The 23,091-nt window shown below is 43.9% G+C and overlaps 4 protein-coding genes across 4 annotated transcripts; 2 read left to right on the top strand and 2 right to left on the bottom strand.

Moving 5' to 3' along the window:
- Positions 1 to 449: 449 nt before the first annotated feature.
- LOC134178096 (arylsulfatase A-like) lies at positions 450 to 3,892 on the bottom strand. Its single transcript, XM_062644884.1, has 14 exons — positions 3,214 to 3,892; positions 3,023 to 3,150; positions 2,879 to 2,955; positions 2,725 to 2,807; positions 2,586 to 2,642; positions 2,431 to 2,512; positions 2,232 to 2,348; positions 2,065 to 2,177; positions 1,909 to 2,003; positions 1,696 to 1,834; positions 1,522 to 1,638; positions 1,367 to 1,470; positions 1,139 to 1,298; positions 450 to 872 (listed from the first exon to the last, which is right to left on the bottom strand). Exons 1-14 carry the CDS (start codon positions 3,340 to 3,342, stop codon positions 702 to 704), a joined length of 1,572 nt encoding a protein of 523 aa, XP_062500868.1. The 5' UTR covers positions 3,343 to 3,892; the 3' UTR covers positions 450 to 701.
- LOC134177960 (uncharacterized) lies at positions 3,883 to 13,518 on the top strand. Its single transcript, XM_062644738.1, has 29 exons — positions 3,883 to 3,967; positions 4,027 to 4,613; positions 4,755 to 4,865; positions 4,955 to 5,204; positions 5,261 to 5,490; positions 5,550 to 5,842; positions 5,908 to 6,090; positions 6,165 to 6,270; positions 6,335 to 6,436; positions 6,512 to 6,737; positions 6,794 to 7,048; positions 7,251 to 7,505; positions 7,560 to 7,683; positions 7,744 to 7,909; positions 7,980 to 8,222; positions 8,289 to 10,023; positions 10,085 to 10,212; positions 10,266 to 10,496; positions 10,559 to 10,927; positions 10,987 to 11,151; positions 11,216 to 11,343; positions 11,426 to 11,635; positions 11,700 to 11,823; positions 11,888 to 12,132; positions 12,194 to 12,302; positions 12,389 to 12,699; positions 12,786 to 12,983; positions 13,047 to 13,128; positions 13,190 to 13,518. The coding sequence occupies exons 1-29, from the start codon at positions 3,883 to 3,885 to the stop codon at positions 13,454 to 13,456; spliced, it is 7,518 nt and encodes a 2,505-aa protein (XP_062500722.1). The 3' UTR covers positions 13,457 to 13,518.
- A 24-nt stretch (positions 13,519 to 13,542) lies between these two features.
- LOC134178098 (NHL repeat-containing protein 2-like) lies at positions 13,543 to 17,806 on the bottom strand. The gene is made up of 15 exons (XM_062644887.1): positions 17,709 to 17,806; positions 15,478 to 15,650; positions 15,347 to 15,404; positions 15,211 to 15,291; positions 15,106 to 15,152; positions 14,987 to 15,023; positions 14,799 to 14,929; positions 14,701 to 14,737; positions 14,514 to 14,647; positions 14,394 to 14,436; positions 14,204 to 14,331; positions 14,098 to 14,131; positions 13,913 to 14,040; positions 13,773 to 13,848; positions 13,543 to 13,684 (listed from the first exon to the last, which is right to left on the bottom strand). Exons 1-15 carry the CDS (start codon positions 17,767 to 17,769, stop codon positions 13,599 to 13,601), a joined length of 1,254 nt encoding a protein of 417 aa, XP_062500871.1. The 5' UTR covers positions 17,770 to 17,806; the 3' UTR covers positions 13,543 to 13,598.
- Positions 17,807 to 19,982: 2,176 nt separating this feature from the next.
- Positions 19,983 to 22,940, top strand: LOC134177959 (metabotropic glycine receptor-like). The gene has a single exon (XM_062644737.1). The coding sequence runs from the start codon at positions 19,983 to 19,985 to the stop codon at positions 22,773 to 22,775; it is 2,793 nt and encodes a 930-aa protein (XP_062500721.1). The 3' UTR covers positions 22,776 to 22,940.
- The last annotated feature ends 151 nt before the right edge of the window (positions 22,941 to 23,091 follow it).

Genomic DNA, 23,091 nt, shown 5'->3' with positions numbered 1-23,091 from the left:
TTGTGTGCTAGAGTTGCAGAGGTTTTGCATGTGGACGGGTCACTTCTTGAATCTTTGAATGGTTTACTCACAAGGATAGTCTAAATCATCTTTGTGAACTACTACAAGCCATCTCGATTGAGTCACACAAACCTCATAACAATAATGGAACATGTCAAAATGTAAAACATTCATTATCTCAGAGTTTACTTGACCCTGAGTGCCCATTTGGAACTCGTCCAAGATTTTGGCAAGATCTCCATATTCTGAAACTTTTATATTGATGTGTTAATCATTCAAGAGATATCTTGTTTACACACAGACACACAGACATGTAGACAAACACCTCTAAAACATTACAACCTTATTCTGTTGTGCTACGTGGGTTGTAACAAGCAAACAAGAAACTGTTGCCAAACTCGAATTTATTGTAATTGTTTAATCAAATTGCAACAACAAATGGTGGGAATGTTGTTAGTGTTTGATCTGATGAAAAACTTGTGTGTAGGCACTCTCTGTTTTGACTTTCTATGCAACGTAGTAGGTACGAGCTAGCTAGGTGGTGTATATTAGAAATCATTTCCACACGGAAGTAGATCCAGTTGTTATCTTAAAATTGGTTCGACAAACATTGCTTTGAAGATTGAATATTTTGATTGTATATCTACGAAACCACAAAGAGATGCGTCAACCTGGAAGTAGAGTTCATAGAACATGCTACACTACAGTAGTTCAAGTGCTGGACTAAAGAGATGTTGCTGGATTTCTTGACCACAAGCGCAGCATGTGGGGAAAGGAGAGCAACCCGGTTTGCAACATGGCATGGCACTCGAGTTTGATCCATGAATCTCAGATTCATGCCATGTCATCTCCTTATTGAATTTCATAGTCATCTAAAACATTGCTGAGATTAAAATTAATTACTAACCTTGTACTGTAGTACTTATGACTGGTAGCAAGGTGCATGTATTGCAATAGTTTCTAGAGTGTATGTTACTAACAATGTATGTACAACTGGTGGTGCTTCATTGCTAATGAGTAGTGAAAGTCAAATTGGTCAAAGAAAGTATCTGGTTGCTTCAAGGAGTGTTTGTTTAGTTAATCTTATTAATTAATTGGAGATTTATATAATGTTTATTATTTCTGTTGTGGTACTCACATCTGTGATCTGCTTGATGATCTCTTCATAAACTTTTCCACTGAGTGGATGTCTTTCAGATGGATCAGTAACGAGGTCAAACAGTAGGGGTGGATCGTGTTTGGTTTTTGGTGTAGATCCCCAGCAGTCTTCATCTCTGTATGGCTTACCTGCTAGACCACTAGGAAAGGAGTACATGACGGTGATCACAGCTGTGTATTACTGATTTATAATGTATAGTAGTAGAACCCTTTAGTGTAGAAATGAGCTTTGTACTGTTTGTAACGTGTTGCAAACACTCCATCGTCTGGGTTTGGACCGAATGGATAATAGTAGTAGAAATCTCTGTTGCTCTAAAACACATCTGCAGCTCAAACAAGAAAGTCTGAACAAGGCCCGAGTACCTTTTCATTGTTGAATAATATAGGAGCCATGTCAACTCCATCGATTGGTCTGTCCGTAGGAATCTTTCCTCCACCCATTTTTGAGATAGTGACAAAAACATCAACAGTGGCTGCCAGCTGATTATTGAACATTTATGTTATGTATTTCTCACCAACCTATTTAGCAACATGTACCTCCATTGTTCTGCCGGGAGTGACTTTCCCAGGCATCCATGCAATAGCTGGCTCTCTCATGCCACCTTCATATGTTGTCCCCTTACCACACTTGAGCAAACCTTGATTACCACCTCGAATCTGACGAGTTAGAGAGGGTCTAGAAAACGCAAACAAATAGATGCTGTGGAATATGTACATTGACATTTATGGTCTGCTGGTATTGCTGATCACCCGTTATCAGAAGTGAAAAAGACGAATGTGTTATCTGCCACACCACTGCTCTCTAGTGTCTTGAATACCTCTCCCACACTCCAGTCTAACTCGCTCTGAAAACACAATCTGTTAGCGGCAATAGACACAACATACTGCAGATGCGAGTTATCTTGCCAATGAATCACCAAATGTCCCTCTTATAGAGGAATTCCGAAATTCCTTGCTCGCAAATTGAGGATGGTGGGTGTGCTGGTAGGCCAAGTACAGGTAGAATGGTGTCTTTCCAGCTATCAGTACAATTTGGCAGAGTATTTAAGTACAGTTTATTTTAGCAGATTTACCTGCATTTTTTTGTATGAACGAAGTGGCGGCATTTGTATAGGTTGCAGTGAGTGTTGTGAAATCTGCTGGCTGTTTTATGATCCTCGTGTTCTCAAAGATTGGACATGGGGTGTCACCTACACATGTTTACGGCTTTTACTCGATTACACAACTTTCCTGAATTTCCATCAACTGATTCCAGGAAAGAGAGATAAATACCTGTTCTGCATTTATCAAAGCAAGCTTGGTTTGGATAGAAACAAATAAGGCAGGGACACATATCGTGAGAGTAAGGAATACCCTAACGAATCACGTGATATATTATAAAACCTGTGATTAAAGGGAATTTGCTAGATAATCTATTTAAATTTTACCATGTAGTAATCGAATCCGTGATTTGTAGGTAAGTAGGTCTGGTTTTTGCCGACACCCTAAGCACAACAGCAACAGTGAAACCGTGAGTACTCTACCATACTTTAGAAGGCAAGGCAACAATTATTGAATATATGGTACCAAATGCCATTTGCCCACGATGGCGGTAGCGTATCCAGCTTGCTTCAGGACCTCCGCGGATGTTGTCTCGTTGTGAGGAATGCCTAATGTATAGATCGCTTTTTTTCACGAATAGAGCAATTTAAACTTTACAGAGAACTACAGACGTACAAACCTCCAGTCGATGCAGCTCCGAACACTCCCGGCCAAATTCCACTTCTAGTCTGATAGCGTCCGGTTAGCAAAGCAACCCTGAGCGAGCAACGTGCAGACTATAAGTATGTCTCGATACAGACTTGTGGGAGTGAACCGTAGATACCGAGATGGACTGCAGACGGGACTGGCACTGTAAAACTGAGTGAATACCAAACCTTCTTTCGCCATCTTGTCGAGATTTGGAGTCGTAGACGTCGGATGGCCATAAACGGCGAGATCTCCGAATCCTAACTGCAACAAACAAGGACAATATAGTCTACTGGTCTGTTGAGAACTTAGCCAGGTGATCCGTACGTCGTCTGCAAACAGAACGACGATGTTTGGCTTGTCTGCAGACACTGCAGCCGCAAGGACGACAGCCGTACACAGCAGTACTTTGTAGCTCATGTTGAGTAGCTGACGTCTGAGGAGAGGGAGACACATACGGGACTAAGTTACTTCGAACCGCTTGTAAGCAAATGTATAGCAATTGCAAGTTGCTGTATTACTATTTAAGTTAACACGCAAGACCATACAACACCGTGTACACGTACATCTTGCGAAATTCGATGATTTCTGGATGTCCTTCTATAGGGTTGAGGATCTGGTCACAATTCTGTGTGGCGGTACCGCTAGTGATCAAGAAACTTATTTTGAAATATTCAGTTTTGTTCAGTAACAAAGCATTCAGATGTTGGACGCGTTGAGGGAGCTATATGTTCACGTAAGTCTATAGCTATATACACCTTTATGTAACTGTATGGTGGGCTGTGACCGGCCGAGTAGCGTGTCTGTGTGGGAGACATCTATACGGGTCTCGGATCGTCGTGTGGAACGGTTACCTCGAAACAAACAAACAATCGAGAACACGGTGTGTGGACTATAGCTGTTGTGCACTGGTCGACGAGGCCGAGTTTACTTTTTTCTAGAGCGTCATTGAGACTAAGGACGTTTCGCAAGTCTATAGTACGTGGCGCAAACGCAATGGGCTGTGGAAGCAGCAGTAGCGCCAAAGTTGTGACGGGCAGTGTTTTTCCGTCTGCGTCTCATCTTGCGTCTGCTGAATCTGGTACGTCTCTAAATCAGCGTAGTAGGAGTGTCTATAGTCGAGTATTTAACGTGGTTTAGAAGTGGAGCTTGAGAAGCTAACAGATGAATCATCAGATGGCGAAGAGGCGGGAATGTCTGACGGAGATGATGTCACTGAGAAGACAAGTGAAGTGATACATAAAGAAAGCGATGAACAAGAAAGAGAGGAAGAAGTTCTGGTCGCTTTACCAAACGGTGACCTACTTACTACACACCAAATGGAAATTGTTAACGTTGTGTATGTAACGTATCTGTCAACGGACAAGAACGTCTATCATCCAGGAGAGACAGTATTTCTCCGTGCTGTCATGCTAGATGCACACACTCAACGTCCACCTTTGAAGAAAGCTGAAGTTCAACGACTAGCTGCTGCACGCCCATCAGTTTCAATCTTACAACCCAGTGGCCTCGAAGTAACATGGATTATTGCTTTGCAAGAGACTGATCATTGCGGTGCATGGGGAGCGCAGATCAGTATACCAAATGAAGCCGAATGTGGTAACTATGTTGCTACAGCATCTTACCTTGTCCTACCAGAACTTTCTTGTGATCCTGCTAAGAGATCATTTGTTGTGAGAAAACCTGGCAAAAAGCAGATGAAACAGAAGTTGGAGTTTGCAAAGAAGGTAAGGGAAAGAATGCAACAAATTTTATTGATTATGTTGTTGTTGTTGTTGTTAGTGTTATTGCTGGGATTAGTGTTGTTTTTGTCACTGTTGTTGTTGCTGTGCTGTTTGATTTCTTGCTGTTAATATTTGTGATGTTAGAGCTATGTTGCCGGAGACAAAGTCCACGCAATGCTCACTGCACCTCCTGTGAAAAGTGATGACCATACGCCGACGTCTGCTACCGTCACTGTTTCAGTGGGAAATGACCAGGTCAGTTAGATGGCACTATTACATTTGCAATGGTCACTGCTGTCTGTATATTTTCAATGTATGTATGAATCCTTGTGTGATTATTGTAGGTCTACACTATGGATTCAACTACAACTAAATTGTCTCGTTTCCCCATCACATTTCTTCTTCCCAATGAGCTACCAGCATGTGAAGATGTCAGTCTAGTTTGTCGCATGACTGCAAATGAACAGGTCACCATTGTGACCAAGTATGTGCCGCTTCCTCAACGAGTTCAACTTATTGCATATCTGGAGAGCAGTTATCTTGTTGTTGGTTTACAATGTGGTCTGTATTTCCAAGCTCGCAACAAATATGGAGGTACTACAAATCGTCAGAGTTTTGCGTGGTTGGATAGAGATTTGATGTTTATGTAGAGCTGGTAGCTGTTGCTGTTGAGGTGCAGGAGTTGACTGACGATAGCGAGGCGATTGAGTCCGTTTGTACTGCTGAATGTGTGGACAAGCATGGCGGATATCTCGTGTTTACTCCAAGACTGAACAGAGTGTATCGCTTGGTTACTGTGCAGTGCGGTCATCTGTCTGGTTTGTGCGAGTTACCTAAACCTAGAGAGCGCGGTTTCTCATTGTCTTCTAGACGATCAGTGGTAAGATGAATATAATTTGTGATCGTTGTTTTGTTTGGTATTGAATTGGTGTTTAATAGTATGAAGGATCTTCTCCTATTTGGCTTCGAGTTGGCTCTTCCCATAAGAGTTTTTGTTGTCTCAAATCTTTCAAGTTGGGCAACGAGCTGTTTTCTGTCGACTTGTTATTTCCCAACACCAGGAGTAGTGCACGTTTTTGCCAAAATCGTGTCAATTTAGATAGATGGGAAATGTATCATGATGTTCTACTAGCCTTACCGTCATTTGTTTCTGGTGCCGTTCGAGTTGCTCTCTTGACCAAGGAAGATGTGACAGTAGCGGAAAAGATGATATTTGTCAAATGCTCTAGAAGGCATGACATCCAAGCGATCGGTTTTTGAACCATAATCTCTGTAACCTTCTCTTTTTCTGTTTCAGACTGACCATACTAACTGATTCTGTATGGTTGAGTTCTTCCTCTTTGGAGAAGAATTTTATAGATGTGAGAGTTCAGACGTTGGACGGTAAATCTGGACGTCCCGTTTGCTCTCATCTTGGAGTGACTGTCACTGAAGGCAACGATCAGGTTGAAAACAGCGTGGACGGGATGGCTGTCAAGTTGTAAGTACTACAGTAGTATATCATAGATGATCACTCGGGTAATCAAGATGTAGTGTAAGAGTGTATTGATTTAGCGAAAAGGCACAACCGTTTCCAGAAATTCATTTATGCGGTATGGAATGTCTTGATCTCACCGACACATTGAGTGACAATTGTCTCGAACAGAGTCTTGTTTCTGAGGTATGTAGTCTCAAATAATATCAACTTAATATGATTAATGCTGTTCCTAATCTACTGCCAACAGTTTTCCTTGTCTAAAGCTTGGCCAAATTGCCAAGACGTTGTGCCCAAAACTAAGAATAGAGATGCCATTTTTTCTGGCGGTTGTCCAAGAACTGAATCAAAGGTAAAGAGTTAGAGCAATAGACACAGCAACCTTGAACTGAGGAGATCTGTTGATTACCGAGTGTTTTGTGTTTAGGTTATAGAGAAGAGACAAGGAGGAACGTCACAAACGTTACAATGGACTTTAGTCCACCGTTTGTCATCATTTTGTTGTCTAATTGGAAGGACCAGCAGGAAATTAGCACATCTTGAAAAAATAGGGAACGAGTTGGAAAAATCTTCTACGCCTATGATTTGGAGGGCTATACAAAACATGTCTTATGATCAATTGAAAGCAGCTGTAGATGCAGCAGGCATAAAGGGTTAGTGAACAGTTGTTTACATTTTGTGTATTACTAGTGATCAAAAACCTTAACAGAACTGCAGTTTATGAGCTGGCAAGGAGAGACATTGGTGCATGCCGTTGCTCGTTCATATCATACAAACAGCAAGCAGAGAGTGCGAAGTCTTCTGAAGCTTTTGCTGGATGAAATGGGGCTAGACGTTGATGCTCAAAGGAAAGGCTGGTCAGATGGAAACACCCCATTACATTTAGCTTGTGAAAGAGGCAACCTTGTCGTCGCTCAAGTTCTTATAGAATTAGGAGCAACGTATTCTCTACTCAACGGATGGGGTAAATGCATGTATATGATCAGCAAAACAGCTAGATGTGCTATGGTTTGCTATTATATTGCCCAATACCTTGGTATGCGTCAAACCGTTAGAAAGTGAGTAACACTATAGCAAGCTACTAATTTAATAATTAGGTGGATAATTATCTCAACTGCCAGAGCCGTTTTCTATGACATGATACTGAAGGTTTATGTCTTTTCTAGGTGTGACACCCTTGGCAATGGCTGCTATCTGTGGTCACATGGATATTGTTCAGCTGCTTTTGGAACACGACTACAAGACTTGGGCCGGTACCGGCACGCATTCAACTATCTATGTGTCTTGTGGTGTTTGTACTACTGGGTGGACTCCACTTCATTATGCTGCTGCAGGCGGGCATGTTGATGTAATTCATGCATTGAAAGTATTTTCCACTGTTCGTGGTATGGTGATAGACTTCAACGTCCAAACTAGTGACGGTAACGTTTGTGGTCAGACGGCCATTGAGTGAATTAAACCAAGCTGTTTTAAAGGTCTGCTTTTGACTCCTTTACATTGCGCTGCTCGATATGCCACATCGAAGACTGCTGCTCAAGTTATTGAGTATCTTATCAGCAACGGAGCTAATGGAGATTTGGCAGATGCTCGAGGCTATGGGTTCTAAGTTTTTCTTGTTTTCTTTGCTTTCGTTTTTTGCAGTTTTTGTGTGGTTTGTAGTTACAAGCAGTTGGCTTACCTCAGTGAGTGTGAGCAATTTGGACGACTTTCTCGTTATGGACCTTTACGACAATCGACTGAAATCAAAGAGAGACGTATTGACTTAGATGTGACATACAATAATGCTCAGTCAACAACACTAATGGACGTCGCTTCAACCTCAACGGTACCGTAATTATACTGCATTTTATAGTATTGGGTTTACTGTAAACGTATTGGTTATCGATTGCGTGTAGGTGGAAGCAATTTTAAGAGAGACATGTCAACAGTTGGGTATCTCTGTCTCTGACAGTAGCAGGATACCTTTCTTTTTCGTTGATGAAACTAATCAATGTTTTGTAAACCAGACTGTGCTATGTGCTGCGGCCGTGACGGTTGTGTCGAACGAGAGCTTATGTCTGTGTCGTCTAGACGGACCGTTACAGATACTGATTGATATGACTCTTTATCAGTTTCTCTCTCGACTCATTACTGTTAATGTCAGTAATTTGGTTGTGTTTGTGATTACAAAATTTTAGTTAATCACGTCATATACTATTTTTTAGAATGTGGAATGGGAAGGTCCCGTGCTTTCTGATCACGGTTGTGTTCAACTTTTGTCATTTCTTCCTACAGCTGGGTGGTCCAATGATCCTCGGAATTTAGATCTGCAGTATACGCCTGCTGAGTATGGTCTGCAAGAGGGTGACAGTGTTTACTTTTATAGCGCGCTCATTCCGGAAGAACAGTTTCCTCGGAGGTTGATCTGTTTATCTGATTACATTACTGAAGGACTTCAGGCAAGCAGAGTTGAGCTGGATGGTGAGACGGTAGAAAGAAACGTTCTACGGCTTAAACTCTGCCCGTTGGAGATTACAGGAACGTTTGGTGTTGTGGTGCTGAAAGATCAACCAAATAGGGAGCCTCCCAAACTACCAGAAAGTGTCGAAACTGCTCAAGACACATCAAATCAGAAGAAGGGTGGTAAGCAGCAAGGAAAGAAAGCTCCTCCTAAAGAAGCTCCCAAGACTGCTCCTGCTAAAACTGGAGGTAAAGGTCGAAGTCGTGGTCCTCCTGGCAAACCACTCAAGCTTAAATTGTCTTCTTTTGAGCCGATCAAGACGTTGAAGGATCTTATTCTTAGTCAGCTTGGTGATCATTTGCAGAGTGAAGCTGCTATTGAGTTGAACCCTCTGACTCATGTGCTAACTTGTGATATTTATGTGAATAACATATTTCAGCAGGACTGTGTGCCACTTTATGCCTCATCACTGTACCCTCCATTTACTCCAGCCGTAATTAAAGTTCATCCAAGATCTATTTTGCACTATTCAAATCTCACTAATTTGTTTGATTTCTGGACAACTCTGAATTACATAGAAATGAAGCTTGAAGAAAATGAAGATTTATCAAATATACAGAAAGCAGAATTTATGAATGATGACACTGCAGAATGCTCTCAGAAGGCAAACCCGCAAGATCCAGGAGGAGCTCAAGGTTTCCCTTGTGAGAACATTTCAAATCATCATACACTTCAAGCAAGCGAGGTACTCAACATGACATCTGCGAATACAACAGTTGTGACTGAAAACGAAGCGAATACAATTCAAATTATAAATGATGTAAATAGAGACACCACTGACGTTACCAACAACTTAGCTGAAGTCAACAATGAGACAAACAGTAACCAAGCAGACTGTGACAGCAATGGCAACGGTGCTGTGAAGACAACTGAAGTTGATACTAACGCAGTGGTGGTTGCAACAGATGAGAAGAGCGTGGAGGCTGACAAAGAAAACGATAAGACAAAGAAGCTTGCAGCAGATGCCAACAGTCACCAAGAGGACACTACCACCGACATACCCAAAAATGAAATCATGGTAGAGACAGAAAAAAACGACACAGTCAACAAAGAAAGTGATGTAGCTGAGAATAATCAAGAAAGTGCAGAGTCAACGTCTGTTGAAGCTCCTGCTGTCGTACCCTTAGATCAGAGCCAAGAGACTACAGACAATGGGCTGACGTTGGCAGAGGTGAAGCAATCAACAGATGAGAAGATAGAGCAAAGGAAACGTAATCACTTTTTGGCATGGTATGATCATTGGAAAGTGGGTATGCTGTGGTGGGGCATGGAAACTCTACGTAGACATACATCATATCTGAGATGGATTAACACTGACCAAGTAAGTCAAATGGACAAAACCAAAGGTCTGGAAAACGGTGCAAAGGCAGTCAATCTCTTGGCTCAAGAATATCGCGATTCCGTTGATCCAGTTGTAGAAGAAAAACATTATTATGCTGGTGATTGTGTCGAGGTCATTTGGTTAATAAAAATAATAAGTGTCATCTTTATCATTTCTAGATGATTCGTTTGAGGACGACAGTGCACGCGATTCCATCGCCAGAGTGGAAACTGAACGAGAGCTAAAGTGCGAGAGTGATGAGAAAGATAAACCAGCCGATCTCGCAACGCGTGATCGAGGAGGCTTGGTGAGATATACTGTATATGCTTCAAAAATGTTTAATTACAATAGCTGTTGCAGGGGGTATTAGATTGGGAAGCGGCTTTGGGACATAAAGAGGGACCGGCTGTACGACAAGGTATAATCATCGAGCCGTGTGCGGTGTGGGGTGATCGACCAGTTCGTGCTACACAATCGAATAAGCCCTCGACGAAAACCGTCTATTGGACAGCGGACATGAAGACGGATGAAAAGGGCGCCGCTCACTTCACTGTCACTGCAGACTCTTTCGTCAGCTTCTACGATCTCAAGGTCTTTTATTAAACGGTATTTTCCACGCGAACGCAGTGATCGTAAGTTTGTTGTAACTGTAGGTGGACGCTTTCACGACATCTGGAGCGCTCGGTCGCGTTCGGAGTCACATTTCAACTCAGAATCCCCTACATCTTGCTTGGTCGATTCCTGACTATCTTTGCTCTGAGGACACGTTGTTTGTGCCTCTTTCGCTATCAAACTGCGGACACGAAGAGCTGCAAGTTGAGTTGAGTTGTGCCTTAGAGGGTACAACTACCCCGCAGGTATGTCGATTACTGAATAACGTTAGAGATCCGAGTCACACAACCGACAAGGGCGTGCTCGGCACCCTGACTGTTCCTCGCTCTGGTGTCACCGATTTCATTCAAATTCAAGTGGGACCTCTCACTGAGCAGATGCAAGGAATGACTGTAACTGTTACTGCGACGGTAAGATTTATTGTAGAGTGCTCGATGGTGTTTTGTGTGTATGAGCGGGTGGCTTACAGGCTGGTTCTTATGTTCGTACTCTTACTTCGGCGATACCGTTGAGATTAGTTGGTCGTCGGAAGGAGAGCTTCTGGACGAGATGTGTGGAACAAGACGACACGGTTACGGCTGTTCTGCACGCCACGCCAAACACGCCGTGTGAAGAGGCGCACGTTGAGCTGCAGGTGGAGTTTTGTCTTTCATTACCCATTGTATAGTCCAGTGTGTCTGTATCGGAATTTATTGCAGGGGTTTGATAGTGTCATTGCCATTGCGTCGTGTTCGTTTGACTATCTTTGCTCTACGCCTTCGCTTTGGCTTGAACACGCGGCGTCTATCGCATTTACCGGTACCGTGCTGTTGCGACATTACATGCGGTAAGACAAGGAATGTGGTGATTGAGTTTCAGCCGCGTTCGAACATGGTATAGTTGTATAGTATTGATTTTTGGGTTCGTAGCGGCACTGCTGGGTACTCTGAAGTGGAGTCGGTCGATGGTCTTGTTAACAGTGCTATGAAGCAGCTGTTGAGATGCCGGCGAGCAGGAGGAGGGTTTTCTCGATTTATTGGAGAGGAAAATAAGGCGTCGGTGAGAGCGACTTGTTTTGCGCTTGTGGTACTCGGTCATGTTGTGCGCTTACGGAGCGCGGATCCATCTGTAATGGCAAGGTATCGAAACGGTCTCGCAGTAAGCTCGTTTGGTATGGAATGATAACCGAATATTGACTTGTAGAGCGCGGGATTGGCTGATGGAGCAGCTGGTGATTCAGAGACGCAACAAGGTTTTGTCGTGTGAGGAAAACCAGCGGTATCAACGTAGGCTGATTCGATCGTATGCCTTGTGGGCTCTAACTGAAGTGAGGAATATGTTTTATTATTGTTGAAAACTTGTCTTGTGTGATGTGGCTGTGTGTGCACTAGGCAGAACACCCGAAAGAACAATTGAGCCGTTGGATGGACTCTGCCAAAGCTCATGTTGCGCAGTTGCGAGATCCGTACCGCTTGAGTCTTACATGTCTTGCTCTATACAACTATGGAGATACAGAAGCGGGGCATCTGGCGGCCGACAGATTAGTCAACTGGCAGAAGGACGACGGTCGAGTGTCAGGCGCTCACACCACTCTAATACCAATGGGAGAAACAGCAAGAGACGTAGAAACAACAAGGTACGTGTAGTACACAATTCTTTGCTTTCAGCATATGACACTTAGTTGTTGCGGTCACTAGTCTTGCCTTGTTGTGTTGGCTCAAAAGAGGAGGAGACAGTGGTTGCCCCATCCTCGCTTTCCGATGGCTCATGGCCAACTGTAACAAAGGCAATTTCGGATCAGGACACGTACGTTAAACAGCTAAACTACTAGTCAAGCATGCAACGGTCGAGCTGTTTGCTATAGCTGTCATTTAATTGTTGATATCGTCTAGTGTACGGCAATGGCAGTGAAAGCACTGATTGCTTACCACAGTAAGTTTGGTTTCCGGACGCCACATCATGGCGACAACTCGGATGACGAAACAGAATCAGAGGAGGACAAGCCAAAGCAGTGGAAAGTACGAGCGACTGTGAACGACGACGAACCCGAGACGCTGACCGTGCCTCATCCGATGTCCTCTATTATTCGCTCTCGTATTGATTCGACGAACTCGAATGACGTCGCTGTCAAAGTGGAGCTTGCGGAAAGTCCCGAAGACGGCTTTCTTCCTTTCTGCGTTCAATACAAATACCGAACGAAAACGTACGATACTTGTTCTAGTATTGCTTTCAATTGGAACAATCTGAACTATTTTATGCTTAATATCGTGTGTGCATGTGTTCATGTAGATTACCCGAATCGAGAAATGATGGAAAGTTAGATATTGTCGTTTTCATTGCCGACGACATCAAAGTTAAAGGAAGCACGTGTACACTTGACGTCACTTTAAGAAATCACAGCGACGAGGCACTGGAACTGGTCGTTTGTAAGATTTGTGTACCGGCAGCTCTTGATATTAAACGAGACGTACTCGACTCGTTGATCGGGTAAGCACAAGATGAAACGTCATACTTACTGAGAACCTTACATGCATGTACTTGAGTGTATAGAGATGAAGACTTACTCACATCCTACGCAATCGAGGACGAAGCGATTTTCTTTTGCTTCGAGTTGCTTCCGGCAAAGATTAAAGTTCGCATTTCCTCGTCAAATATTTCGGTCGAATTGTCACACTGTTTATGCATGTGTCTAGGTTACTCTAGACATTGACTGTATTGCTGCACACGCCGGACGCTTTTCTGCGTCTCCTTCATGCGTCTACATGCCTTACGACACGGACACGTGCGCATGGTGCGTCGGGTTGTCCCTCACTGTGGCAGTCGATGCCCGGATGCGAGCACGGATGCAGCAGGAAGCAGTCGAAGCCGAAGAAAAGCTAGCAAGAGGAGGCAGTGTGGGAGGTATGTTAGCGGCTGATGCACTAGGTGACGAACAACACAGATCTAGCTGTTTCTTTTAATGTACGATCTTTTAGCATACCTTTTCCTTAATTAATTCATAATCTATAATCGTCTCATGAAATAGCGACAATGATTCGATTATCATTGACTGCACGGATTAAAACATAACCCAGTCGACCTCAAAGTGACGAAATAAGCCATTTACATGACGAGACGCATTAGTTCACGTCTTCTTGCTAGTATTGCGACCACTACTATGACTGCAGTCAGTAGCATCCCGTAGCCATCTTTCAAACGACAGCAAACACGTTTAGTGCCAATCATCATACACTTGGATTGCATCACACAATAATACATACTAAGATTGCTACTCACATATCGGCATTCGATTCCCTTGATGCAGACTTATCGTTGCCCCTAGCGTGGTTATGCTGCGTATCTTGTGATTGTACTGTCGGTAATAAACGCATTTGAAGCAGTTAAGCAATAACGGGATAGACGTAGATGTTGAATACCTGGTCGGTGATATATAAAGTATTGTTGGTTGCATCAAAAGTGAGGCCAGTTGGGTGATAGAATGTCGCCTCAGTTGCGATACCGTCCAATGCACCCTGTTGACCTCCGGCTAGTGTTGTCACATGACCTATAGATACACAAACGATTGAATCGCGCCGTTTTTATTCGATATCGATTTACAAACCGTCTTCATGGACAATTCTAACAGCGTTGTTGTCCTAGAATAAACAAATTCTCATTGGAACATGCTCGCTACAAAGTACATTTATGTATGTTTCTGTCCGACTTACAAAATCAGCAACGTATAGTACGCGATGTATACGATCGAACGCCACGCCTTCGGGATAGTTAAAGTGTGCCAGGATGCCAGTGCCATCCCGATATCCTTGCACGCTTCCCGCCAGGGTAGACACGTAAGCTAGACAGATAGATAGATAGACAAACGGTTGCACAGCAAGGTCTGATGAATACGGAGTATACGATTGGTATCCGGGTATAGTATTCGTCGGATAAGGTGATTGTACTGCAAGCAATGAGATGTAGTGTTAGTTACATCACCGGCCGACGGCTATACAGTACACATGCAGTTGAAAATCTTACGTGATCGGTCACGTATAGGATGTCGTGAGTAGAATCATAAGCCAAACCGGTCGGATGATAGAAAAGAGCTGTGTCACCATAACCATCGGCGTTGCCTTTTCTTCTGGCCTGACCAGCTATCGTATGCACTAATCCTATACTCAAAGTAGTCACAAATTAATTTGTACGAAGACTTTAGCGTACTGACGTTTCAACAAAAGGACTCTTCTAATTAGATGGTTGTCCTAGAAATTAAGATAAAGCAAGAATGAAGAGATGACCACACAATTTCTTGAAGTTCTTCACTGTATCGGCTATGTAGAGGATATCCCTGCCTTCATCGAGACATATGCCTTGTGGATTATATAAACCGGCTTGTTGGCCGACACCATTTTGGAACCCGGGTTGTCTGCTGCCAACGAACGTTATGACGTCACCTTAGAACGAGGTGGATATCAATTTCAATCTAAATTGTTTATGTATCAAAGTGGCACCTGTATTTATACTGACCCGTCGAACGCAGTTGTTGCCCTTAGACAACAAAAACAAATTAATTATGAACTATTTTGTCTACAGATAAACCGCTAATAGTATAATTATTCTTTGATCATACGCTGTCTGCTATGAAGATCTGCCGGTCTCGATGATGAACACACATTCCTACAATGTAAGGCTGTATCCTAGAGTGAACCATAGCCGAAAGACCAAATGCACATACCAGCTGAGTGGAAAAACTGGGCCGCAATTCCTTTCCCATCTAGATAGCCCTGCCGAGCACCAGCAAGTGTCGCTACAGCAACTATACATGCAGTCAATAGCGCACATAGAATTTTCAAATTGTAAGAAAGTCTTACGTGTAGGAAGATTGATTGCTCGAATGCGATCATTGCTGTGTTTGGTGTTTGGACAGCCCTGCGTACGCAATACGGCATAATAATTGTGCACGCTTACAATTGCCCTGCAGCTTCGTTCTACGGCTGCTTACACAGTCAGCGACGTAAAGCGAGTGAGTGATCCCATCGTAGGCGATACCCCACGGGTAGTTAAATCGAGCGTCAGAGCCAACGCCATCCATAGTTCGTTTTTCGTCGACGCAGTCACTTTTTTCGCCTATGTGTACGTCTCCACCTCCTGCGACTGTCTTGACGACAGCAACTCCTGCAGACCAACAATTCAAAGCTAGTAGAAGATTCAACGATGGACGTGCATGGCGAAACATTTTCAAGCATGCACAATGTCACTGCTTGCATGTTTTGAGTTATCTGCTGTGTACGCCTGAAATTACAGAATTCTCTTTCCTGCATTGAACTAACACTTGAGTCTTTGCATTAGTCTAGATAGCTACTAAAAACTTCCAAGTGTACTACTCGATCTCTGTTCTCTTTCACTCTCTTGTAGTTCATACTAAAAAAGCATCCGTGTTTGCTAATTAATTAATTAATTATTAAGAAACTAAAAAGAAGTTTTTAGGGTGACCGTGTAGCATGGTGTAGACATATTCCTAATTCAGAAACTTGACGTAGAAGACGCATTGCAATGCAATTGCAACATTTGTAGCATCCGCTCCTTAGCTAAATCTACGAAAGATTCTAACTTAGTTAAAGATGGGGTTATCGTACCTATCGTTCACGTGTCATCTAGACCATGCCAATCCATTCTACTCTCTACATCTGCTGCAGCAGCTGAAATACCAGAAGGGTTTCGTCTTTCTCACCTCTAAGCGTGGGTAGCCCTGCAGTGGTAGAGCGCGTGCCCGGGCCTAGGCGTAGGAACCACAGGGGCTACGTAGGGTCTCGCGTAGCCAGACCCTTTCTGTCATCATACATGTAGAGTCCCGGATCTAATGTTGTCTAACATCGTTACAGAGTCGACTCCACCCGGAGTCGTGCGCGCTAGCGGCACCGCTAGCGCGCGTTGTAGCTACGGGCGGAGTTACCCGCGCGAAGTACTCTAGACTTGGCACTGCAGGAGGGTTGCGGTTATTGTAGCAATTGCAAGCGTCAACGCTTCAGAAAATTTGCTGTTCCTTGCCCTCCCACCCATATCTCCGTTGGTATTCCAACGTGAAAGGCCGGAGGTCGGAGTCTCGGTCTGATGACCATCTCCTGCAGCACGGTACGGTTCGCATACTTGGGCTCCGATCCTCGCGCCGGGGCCAGACTTTCAAGTCTGGCGAAGTTACCTGGTTATATATATATAAGACTATGAAGATCCGACGAAGTTAGGGGGTCAAATATGGGACATAATTTCTCATGGGACACTGGCACAAAGGGTGCTTTCACACGACGTTTCTAACCTAGGTTAACTCTAATTAATTTAGCTTCAGACGCCATTTAACAAATTGGTCCTAAAATTGATTCTAAAATGATTTCGAAAGTATTTATCAATAGCGATGCTAAATGGTAGTCTAACAGCATCTGACTCTTCGTTAGGGTTTACTTCAAATCACCATATCTAGTGGTTTGCGTCCTCGTGACAACACACGCTAAGAATGCAATCAGTCTAAGATAGCTTCTTATACAAACATAACATCCGGCTTTCTTGATAATCTGTTTAGCTAAGGTCCAACCCTCAGGCACGAGTCCATCTAATTCGTAAACAGACTTCTCGCGTTTCGCGCGCACTCTGGTCTGGAAGTTCGAGGCTATATGTAGGGATGAGAAGAATCTAAAATGGCGGCCCATACAAAAGCATCCAAACGCATCCGAACCGGCTCTCTCAGTACTCCTTACAGAGATCTTGGACCCACGTAGCGCTCAACTTCAAACGTTCCTAATGGTAGCCAGACTATCACCGCTGATTGATAAATGAAGGTCTCAAACCTGACCCGAAGAAAATAGAAGCAATACAGAAGATGAAAAGCCCAAACAATGCAGTGGGAGTAAGAAGAATCATTGGTATGGTGAACTATCTAGCCAAATTTTTGCCAAATCTAGCCGAAATGTGTGGGCCCCCAACTTGCATGGATGCCATTCCTACACATCTGCACATTAGGTGGGTGGATCTGTAGCTGTAGCGTGATGCGCGTGACACCGTGATCAAATGTCATGATCAGTGTTTGTTGGCTACTTGTTTCCTGGACGGTGGCTAGCTCGCAAGAGAATAAAAGTGTTTGCAAGTCGGCTGCTCTCAAACGTATTGGCTCGTTTCGCGCAATTCTACTCTTGCCAGCCTAGAAACATGTGTCATGCTAGTAAATTATGTAACATTCCTTACCAGGTTCAAACGAAGATGTGATTGGCACAAACAAGAATATCCATAGTGATACGAGATACATAGAGTCGTGCTAGCCTCGCCCCAGACGCAGTGTGGATTGCAGCCTCGGATGCACTTTTAGTTATACCACACTACCGTACACGTGTACTAGAGTCTCTTGCACAGCCCCTCTTAACGGGTGAGAAAGGGGGCGTGCCCGCATGCAACAATCATGTCCCTAGGGACATGATTAGTGTCAGCTACAAGTGTACTTTGTCGGCGTAGTAGATGATAGCCTCGTACCATTCTCCGGCGTTGTCGTGTTATACGGGAACCGGGCACGACGGCGTGAGAGGGTCTGGTACGAGGCTAGTAGATTGCAGGAAACGACTGTAGCGTGGAATCTAGCTAGCCTCACAAGCCAGGCTCTTCCGCGCAGTCGCTGAGCTAAACGCGCGTGAATCACACGAGGAGGCGGAGCTTTTGCCGGAATTGCTCTAGCTCTTCTAGAAGAATTCTCGCGCTAGAGCAATTTCGGCAAAAGCTCCGCCTCCTCGTGTGATTCACGTGCGTTTAGCTCAGCGACTGCGCGGAAGAGCCTGGCTTGCGAGGCTAGGACCTAGCAGTCCAATGCATTGCAGTAGCGGCACATGGCTTCAACTGGGAACCTGTGTACGCGTTCAAAGGCGTGTAATGCACTGCAAGTGCCATTTCTAATCTGCCATTTTACCGCTACGATCCCTAGCGTAGCTGCAATCTCGTACCAACGTAGTCTCGCGCAGCCAGCCCCTCCCCCTTTTTGACATCCGTTGGCGGGAGATTTTGACTCCAACCCAGAAAGATGGTGTACCGAACCAGACGTACTACCCGCGCAGTGTAAACTGTAAAGCGAGGCCTACGCGTGATCGCTACGCGTTCCAGAGTGAGACTCTCGTCTTCGTCGTGTTTGGTCTCTAGACTGCATGCCTATAGTTCCCGTACGGTATAGTCTAGGTACCGAACACATGGTTTTTACATCGACAATGAGTTAGATCTAGTTAGAGATCAGATCAAATCAACTGCCGATATTTTGTTGCCCTGGAATTAGACGGCGTCTAGCGTCAAATCTAGCAACTAGTTTGTCGCATGTCCGTAACATTTTTACTGAGACTTGTTAGGTAACACGGTACACCGCGTAATTACCGAGATGGCATCAATCGCCTACACGCCACAGGCGCGTGCACCCCCAAAAATTTTGACCTAAGTTTTTTGTCTATACACGTGCACGTGTACGTGTGCTACGTACTCTGACGGTTGGAGGTAACCGAGACATCTGTCTAGACTCCTCCTACGGATCCACTCACCGCACATACGAGGGAGCCTAGGCATCTGCCTAGCTGGTGCACTCCCTTGAAGAAGGATCCGGCTACGCCACTGCGCCGCTTACTAAGTGTGGCTTACACGCGATTTGTGAGTGTACCGTACTCTAGATTTACACGAGTTTATATTTAGTCTTACCGAGTCTATAGCCGCATAGAAACGAATGTAAGCGCGTGGAGAAAGCATGATACGGTATTGCAGTTAACTTAACGCATTACCTCGGAGTCTAGATGCGGTATCGCAGCACATGTAAGCAGGGTTTACATGCAATGTACATCCATGGTCGCTCGGCACTGGTAGTTTATCCACTAGTACTAAAAATAGACACCGTGCATTCAATTCACGTCAAGCAATTACGTAAAAGTACGGCAAATGCAACGAGATTGCTCATATACTAACTTGCGATCAACAATACAGGCATATACGTCAGTGATTGTAGACCACTTGCAGCACTGTAGATATCATCATGCAGCCTAAGCAACATTGCATTTTCTACCGTTTTTCTAAATAATCAGATAAGACAATGGAAACTCAGTTTTTCTCATTTTGTCATTTGGTTGCCACTTGTGGGATATCAATAATTGTGTCTCAGAAGGCAAGTTACTAATGCTTTCAGAAAAGGAGTGAGAAGAGGTTTGGGTCTCAGACGACGTGACTCTATTCGTGAGCGATTGGGGAGCCGTTTTAGCTAGCTTTAGTCCAACAGTATGCCGGTATTGACTACACTGCGACTAGAACAAAACTAGACCTATTTTAGTGGTAAATTCAAAGAGCGGAGTGTTTCAGGTAGATATCACTAGATATCACTAGAGCCTTCTTCAGCGTTTCTAAATATAGTACGTTTACGTGTAATCACACTAGACAGCTAATATCTACGCACGACTGGAAGTGCTAGAATACTTCAAACCAAGTGCTAGTTTTGGGCGAGCAATGATGATGTCTAGCTCGTCTTACGCTTGTTTTTTGCTCTTACTCTTGAAGAGAACGTCTCTCACATACGCCTCCGATCACAACGATGTCGCCATCAGAGCCATTCATATGGTGTATCAAAAACGCGCCGAAGGAGCGGCAGGTAATTGCACTCCGGGAGCCCTGGACACGGTCGAGCTACTGTACGATGAGAAACGTTGGATAAATAAGGCCAGAACGGCGGTGTTTCTCGCCAATCTCGTCACGTCCGTTCTTTCTGTGATGGACGCCGAGAATTCAAGTGAGAATCAACGAGCGAGATTTGATCCTGTCTACGGACCGATGGACGACCGATGGCTCTACGACATCGTCAGAAACACGGTTGAAACTGACAGAGACGTGATCGGTTCGGGCATTTGTTTTGCTCGATATAAATACAAAAATTATCAAAACTTCTGCCCGTACGCATCCGAGTCTCAAGACACCAGTCTAGGTGACCCCGAACACGTGACGGTGAAGGACCTATCCATACCCAACTACTTCTATACCGACGAGAAAACTGAAGCAGAATGGTGGCATGGACCAAGGAAGAAACTGAAAGGCAGACTGGAATGGGGCCTGTCTCATTTCGAATTTTTAGGCCAACACAAAGTTCTCAGTACCGTCATGCAGGATTTTCCTGTCGTTACAGTCGATGACGGATACTGGACTAAACCGTATTACGATTGTGGAGGCGCGTATCGTTGGATGATTACCTACTTGGCTCCGTTTCTTTCTCGAGTTTCTCACGGTTTGGACATATACCACTACATTGGAGTCACATCGATTGATATCGACTTGAGCCACATAGATATCAACCAGTGCGACACAGAGCCTCACGCCAATTCGACGAAGGAAGGCCACAAGGATGTCCTCACGGATCAGTTTCGAGGAAGCCACAGATGTAATAGTGACACCACATTCTGTCGCTTCATTCCCGGCTACGGTTTTAGGCGTGGATCGTACACCTGCATGTGCAAGCCCGGATGGTACTTCAACCCTTCTCTCAAACTGAATGATATTTCTATAGAATATGAGGGCTCTTGGGGTTTCAATGGAACATTTCTAGAAAAAGAGTATGACAAAACACCTGGGAGCGGCACGCGTTTTCACCAGACTAGCAATGTGTTCAATTGTCTAGAGTGCGCTCCCGGATGTGAGGAATGTGTTGATGACCGTCCGTGTGTATTTTCTCCACAATATGGGTTAAGAGGTGGCGTTCTTACCATTCCCACCATCATTATTATTACTATTTGTATAATGGGAGCATTCGTGATTCGATACCGAGATAAACACATTGTGAAATCGGCTGGTACTTTGTGTCTTATGGTCACACTTTTTGGACTTTTCATCAGTTGTGGGTCTCTGTACGTGGCAATTGGTAAACCAAGTGATATATCGTGTTTATTTCAACGATGGCTGTTTCACATTGGCATGATTTTATTTACGGGACCTTTGCTCTTGATTGCTTACCAAATGGCTACTCCTAGACAGAATAGAACAGCAAAAGTGCCACTTGTAAATATCACCGAGAAACAGTTACTGATGAGGCTTGCTGTTGTGGTGATGTTGGTAATTGTTTATTTGGCTATTTGGACGGGGAATGATCCTGTAGTGTTAGAAGAGACAAGGTATGGATCTCTCAAGGTGTTTGTCTGTTGTAACAACGGTTTTCTTGCTGTTCCTATGTATGCCTTGCAGAGCTTTGTTTTGGTATTGGGATGTTACTTTGGTTTCAAGATTCGAATGATTCCGGCTCCGTTTCATGAAAACAAGCGCCTGTTTGTGACTATTTGCAATATCATGATCATGTTATTTCTGTTTGTCTTGCTTGATCATGTTCTATCACTGTTGGGTACAAATCCCGATCATATTTTTCTTGTCGACTGTGTCATTCTCAGTGCAAATCACAGTGTTGTATTGGGATTAGTGTATGGCACTAAAGTTTATGCTGTTGTGCGAGGCAAAGCTGATGAAGCATACAGCAGAAGTCGTGGTAGCATCGTCAGCAGTACATTTAAATCTCCATCTGCTGTTACAGGATATTTTGAGAAGCCGACAGACAATGCAAATGCTATGGATGGTGCAGAAATGAGATCTCCACAAGAAGAAAACTGTCAAGTGGATTTACCAGCTCGAATTAAAAAGGACGAAACCGAAGACGCTACTTTGCCTGCTGACAATGTGACAGCGGAGCTCTTGGAACAAGAATCTGAAGGAAAGAGTTGCTACAGTGAGCCACCTAGTGCGTCACAAACTGGGGATTCATACGATCATAATAATGAGATTTCTAGCTTTCGAAATACTGAAGTCAGTGCACATGGAGGAGCCGGCAGAGTCAGGGTGACACTAGTAGAAAATGATGCTGCACACGATATCACTTGGAGCTCAATGAGTCAGCTAGAACAAAGAAAGTGTTCAGCATTGAGAAGGCGAAGCAGCATAAAAGTGCACTCAATGTTGAGATCATTCAGTCAAGGAGACTTATCTGGAGACATCAGTCGACGAGCGTCGTCTTTCTTTGAAAGTGGAGTGTCGGTGACATCTGACAGTTGCCCAAGCCTTCGCCGTCCAAGCTTAGTAACTTCGTATAATGAAATGGTTGATTGTTCAGTGATCAAGCCTACAGTGTGTCAATATCTTTTGCTGGGAAATTTAGAAAAAAGGGAGGTTCAGGGCAATTTGGATGAGGCTGCTCTTGTTGAAGATAACGATGAGAATGAGATAAACACCGAGACGGGATACAAAGAGGAAAGGCAGCATACTAGTAATGTTGTATGATCAGACATAATCACTCAGATGTTGCTAAATCTATTACATCTATGGAATTTTCTTTGTCATCACAAATTGTTAAATTGATTTACTTACCTTCACACTGACAGTACAGAATTCATGATTCAGTTTTACTTTAATTATAGTGTAGAATCACAGATTTAAAAATAATGATTGACAGTGTGTTCGGCTCACTTTAATTAAAGGTGTTCGTGTTGTGAAGCTCATGTACTGATTGATGATGTAATGAAATATTGATGTACACACATCGAGCATTAACGTGGTCACGTGTCATTTTAACGCACGTTAGCTGTTCTTGAGCGCG

The sequence above is a fragment of the Corticium candelabrum genome, chromosome 4 (genome assembly GCF_963422355.1).
Source record: "Corticium candelabrum chromosome 4, ooCorCand1.1, whole genome shotgun sequence".
In the NCBI taxonomy this organism is placed as follows: Eukaryota; Metazoa; Porifera; class Homoscleromorpha; order Homosclerophorida; family Plakinidae; genus Corticium; species Corticium candelabrum.
This window is presented reverse-complemented; position numbering and strand designations above follow the sequence as displayed.

Excerpts from the sequence above, each read along its gene's own strand:
- LOC134177960 (XM_062644738.1), top strand. The coding sequence starts at position 3,883 with ATGGGCTGTGGAAGCAGCAGTAGCGCCAAAGTTGTGACGGGCAGTGTT. Across the intron at positions 6,271-6,334 it reads AACAGAGTCTTGTTTCTGAG|TTTTCCTTGTCTAAAGCTTG; the intron begins GTATGTAGTCTC and ends TACTGCCAACAG. Across the intron at positions 12,303-12,388 it reads GCAATTTCGGATCAGGACAC|TGTACGGCAATGGCAGTGAA; the intron begins GTACGTTAAACA and ends GATATCGTCTAG.
- LOC134178096 (XM_062644884.1), bottom strand. The coding sequence starts at position 3,342 with ATGTGTCTCCCTCTCCTCAGACGTCAGCTACTCAACATGAGCTACAAA. Across the intron at positions 2,349-2,430 it reads CTTTGATAAATGCAGAACAG|GTGACACCCCATGTCCAATC; the intron begins GTATTTATCTCT and ends AAACATGTGTAG. Across the intron at positions 2,178-2,231 it reads GTTCATACAAAAAAATGCAG|CTGGAAAGACACCATTCTAC; the intron begins GTAAATCTGCTA and ends TTGTACTGATAG.
- LOC134177959 (XM_062644737.1), top strand. The coding sequence starts at position 19,983 with ATGTCTAGCTCGTCTTACGCTTGTTTTTTGCTCTTACTCTTGAAGAGA.
- LOC134178098 (XM_062644887.1), bottom strand. The coding sequence starts at position 17,769 with ATGTATCTCGTATCACTATGGATATTCTTGTTTGTGCCAATCACATCT. Across the intron at positions 15,405-15,477 it reads CGCTTTACGTCGCTGACTGT|GGCTGTCCAAACACCAAACA; the intron begins GTAAGCAGCCGT and ends TTGCGTACGCAG. Across the intron at positions 14,041-14,097 it reads TAGAATTGTCCATGAAGACG|GTCATGTGACAACACTAGCC; the intron begins GTTTGTAAATCG and ends GTGTATCTATAG.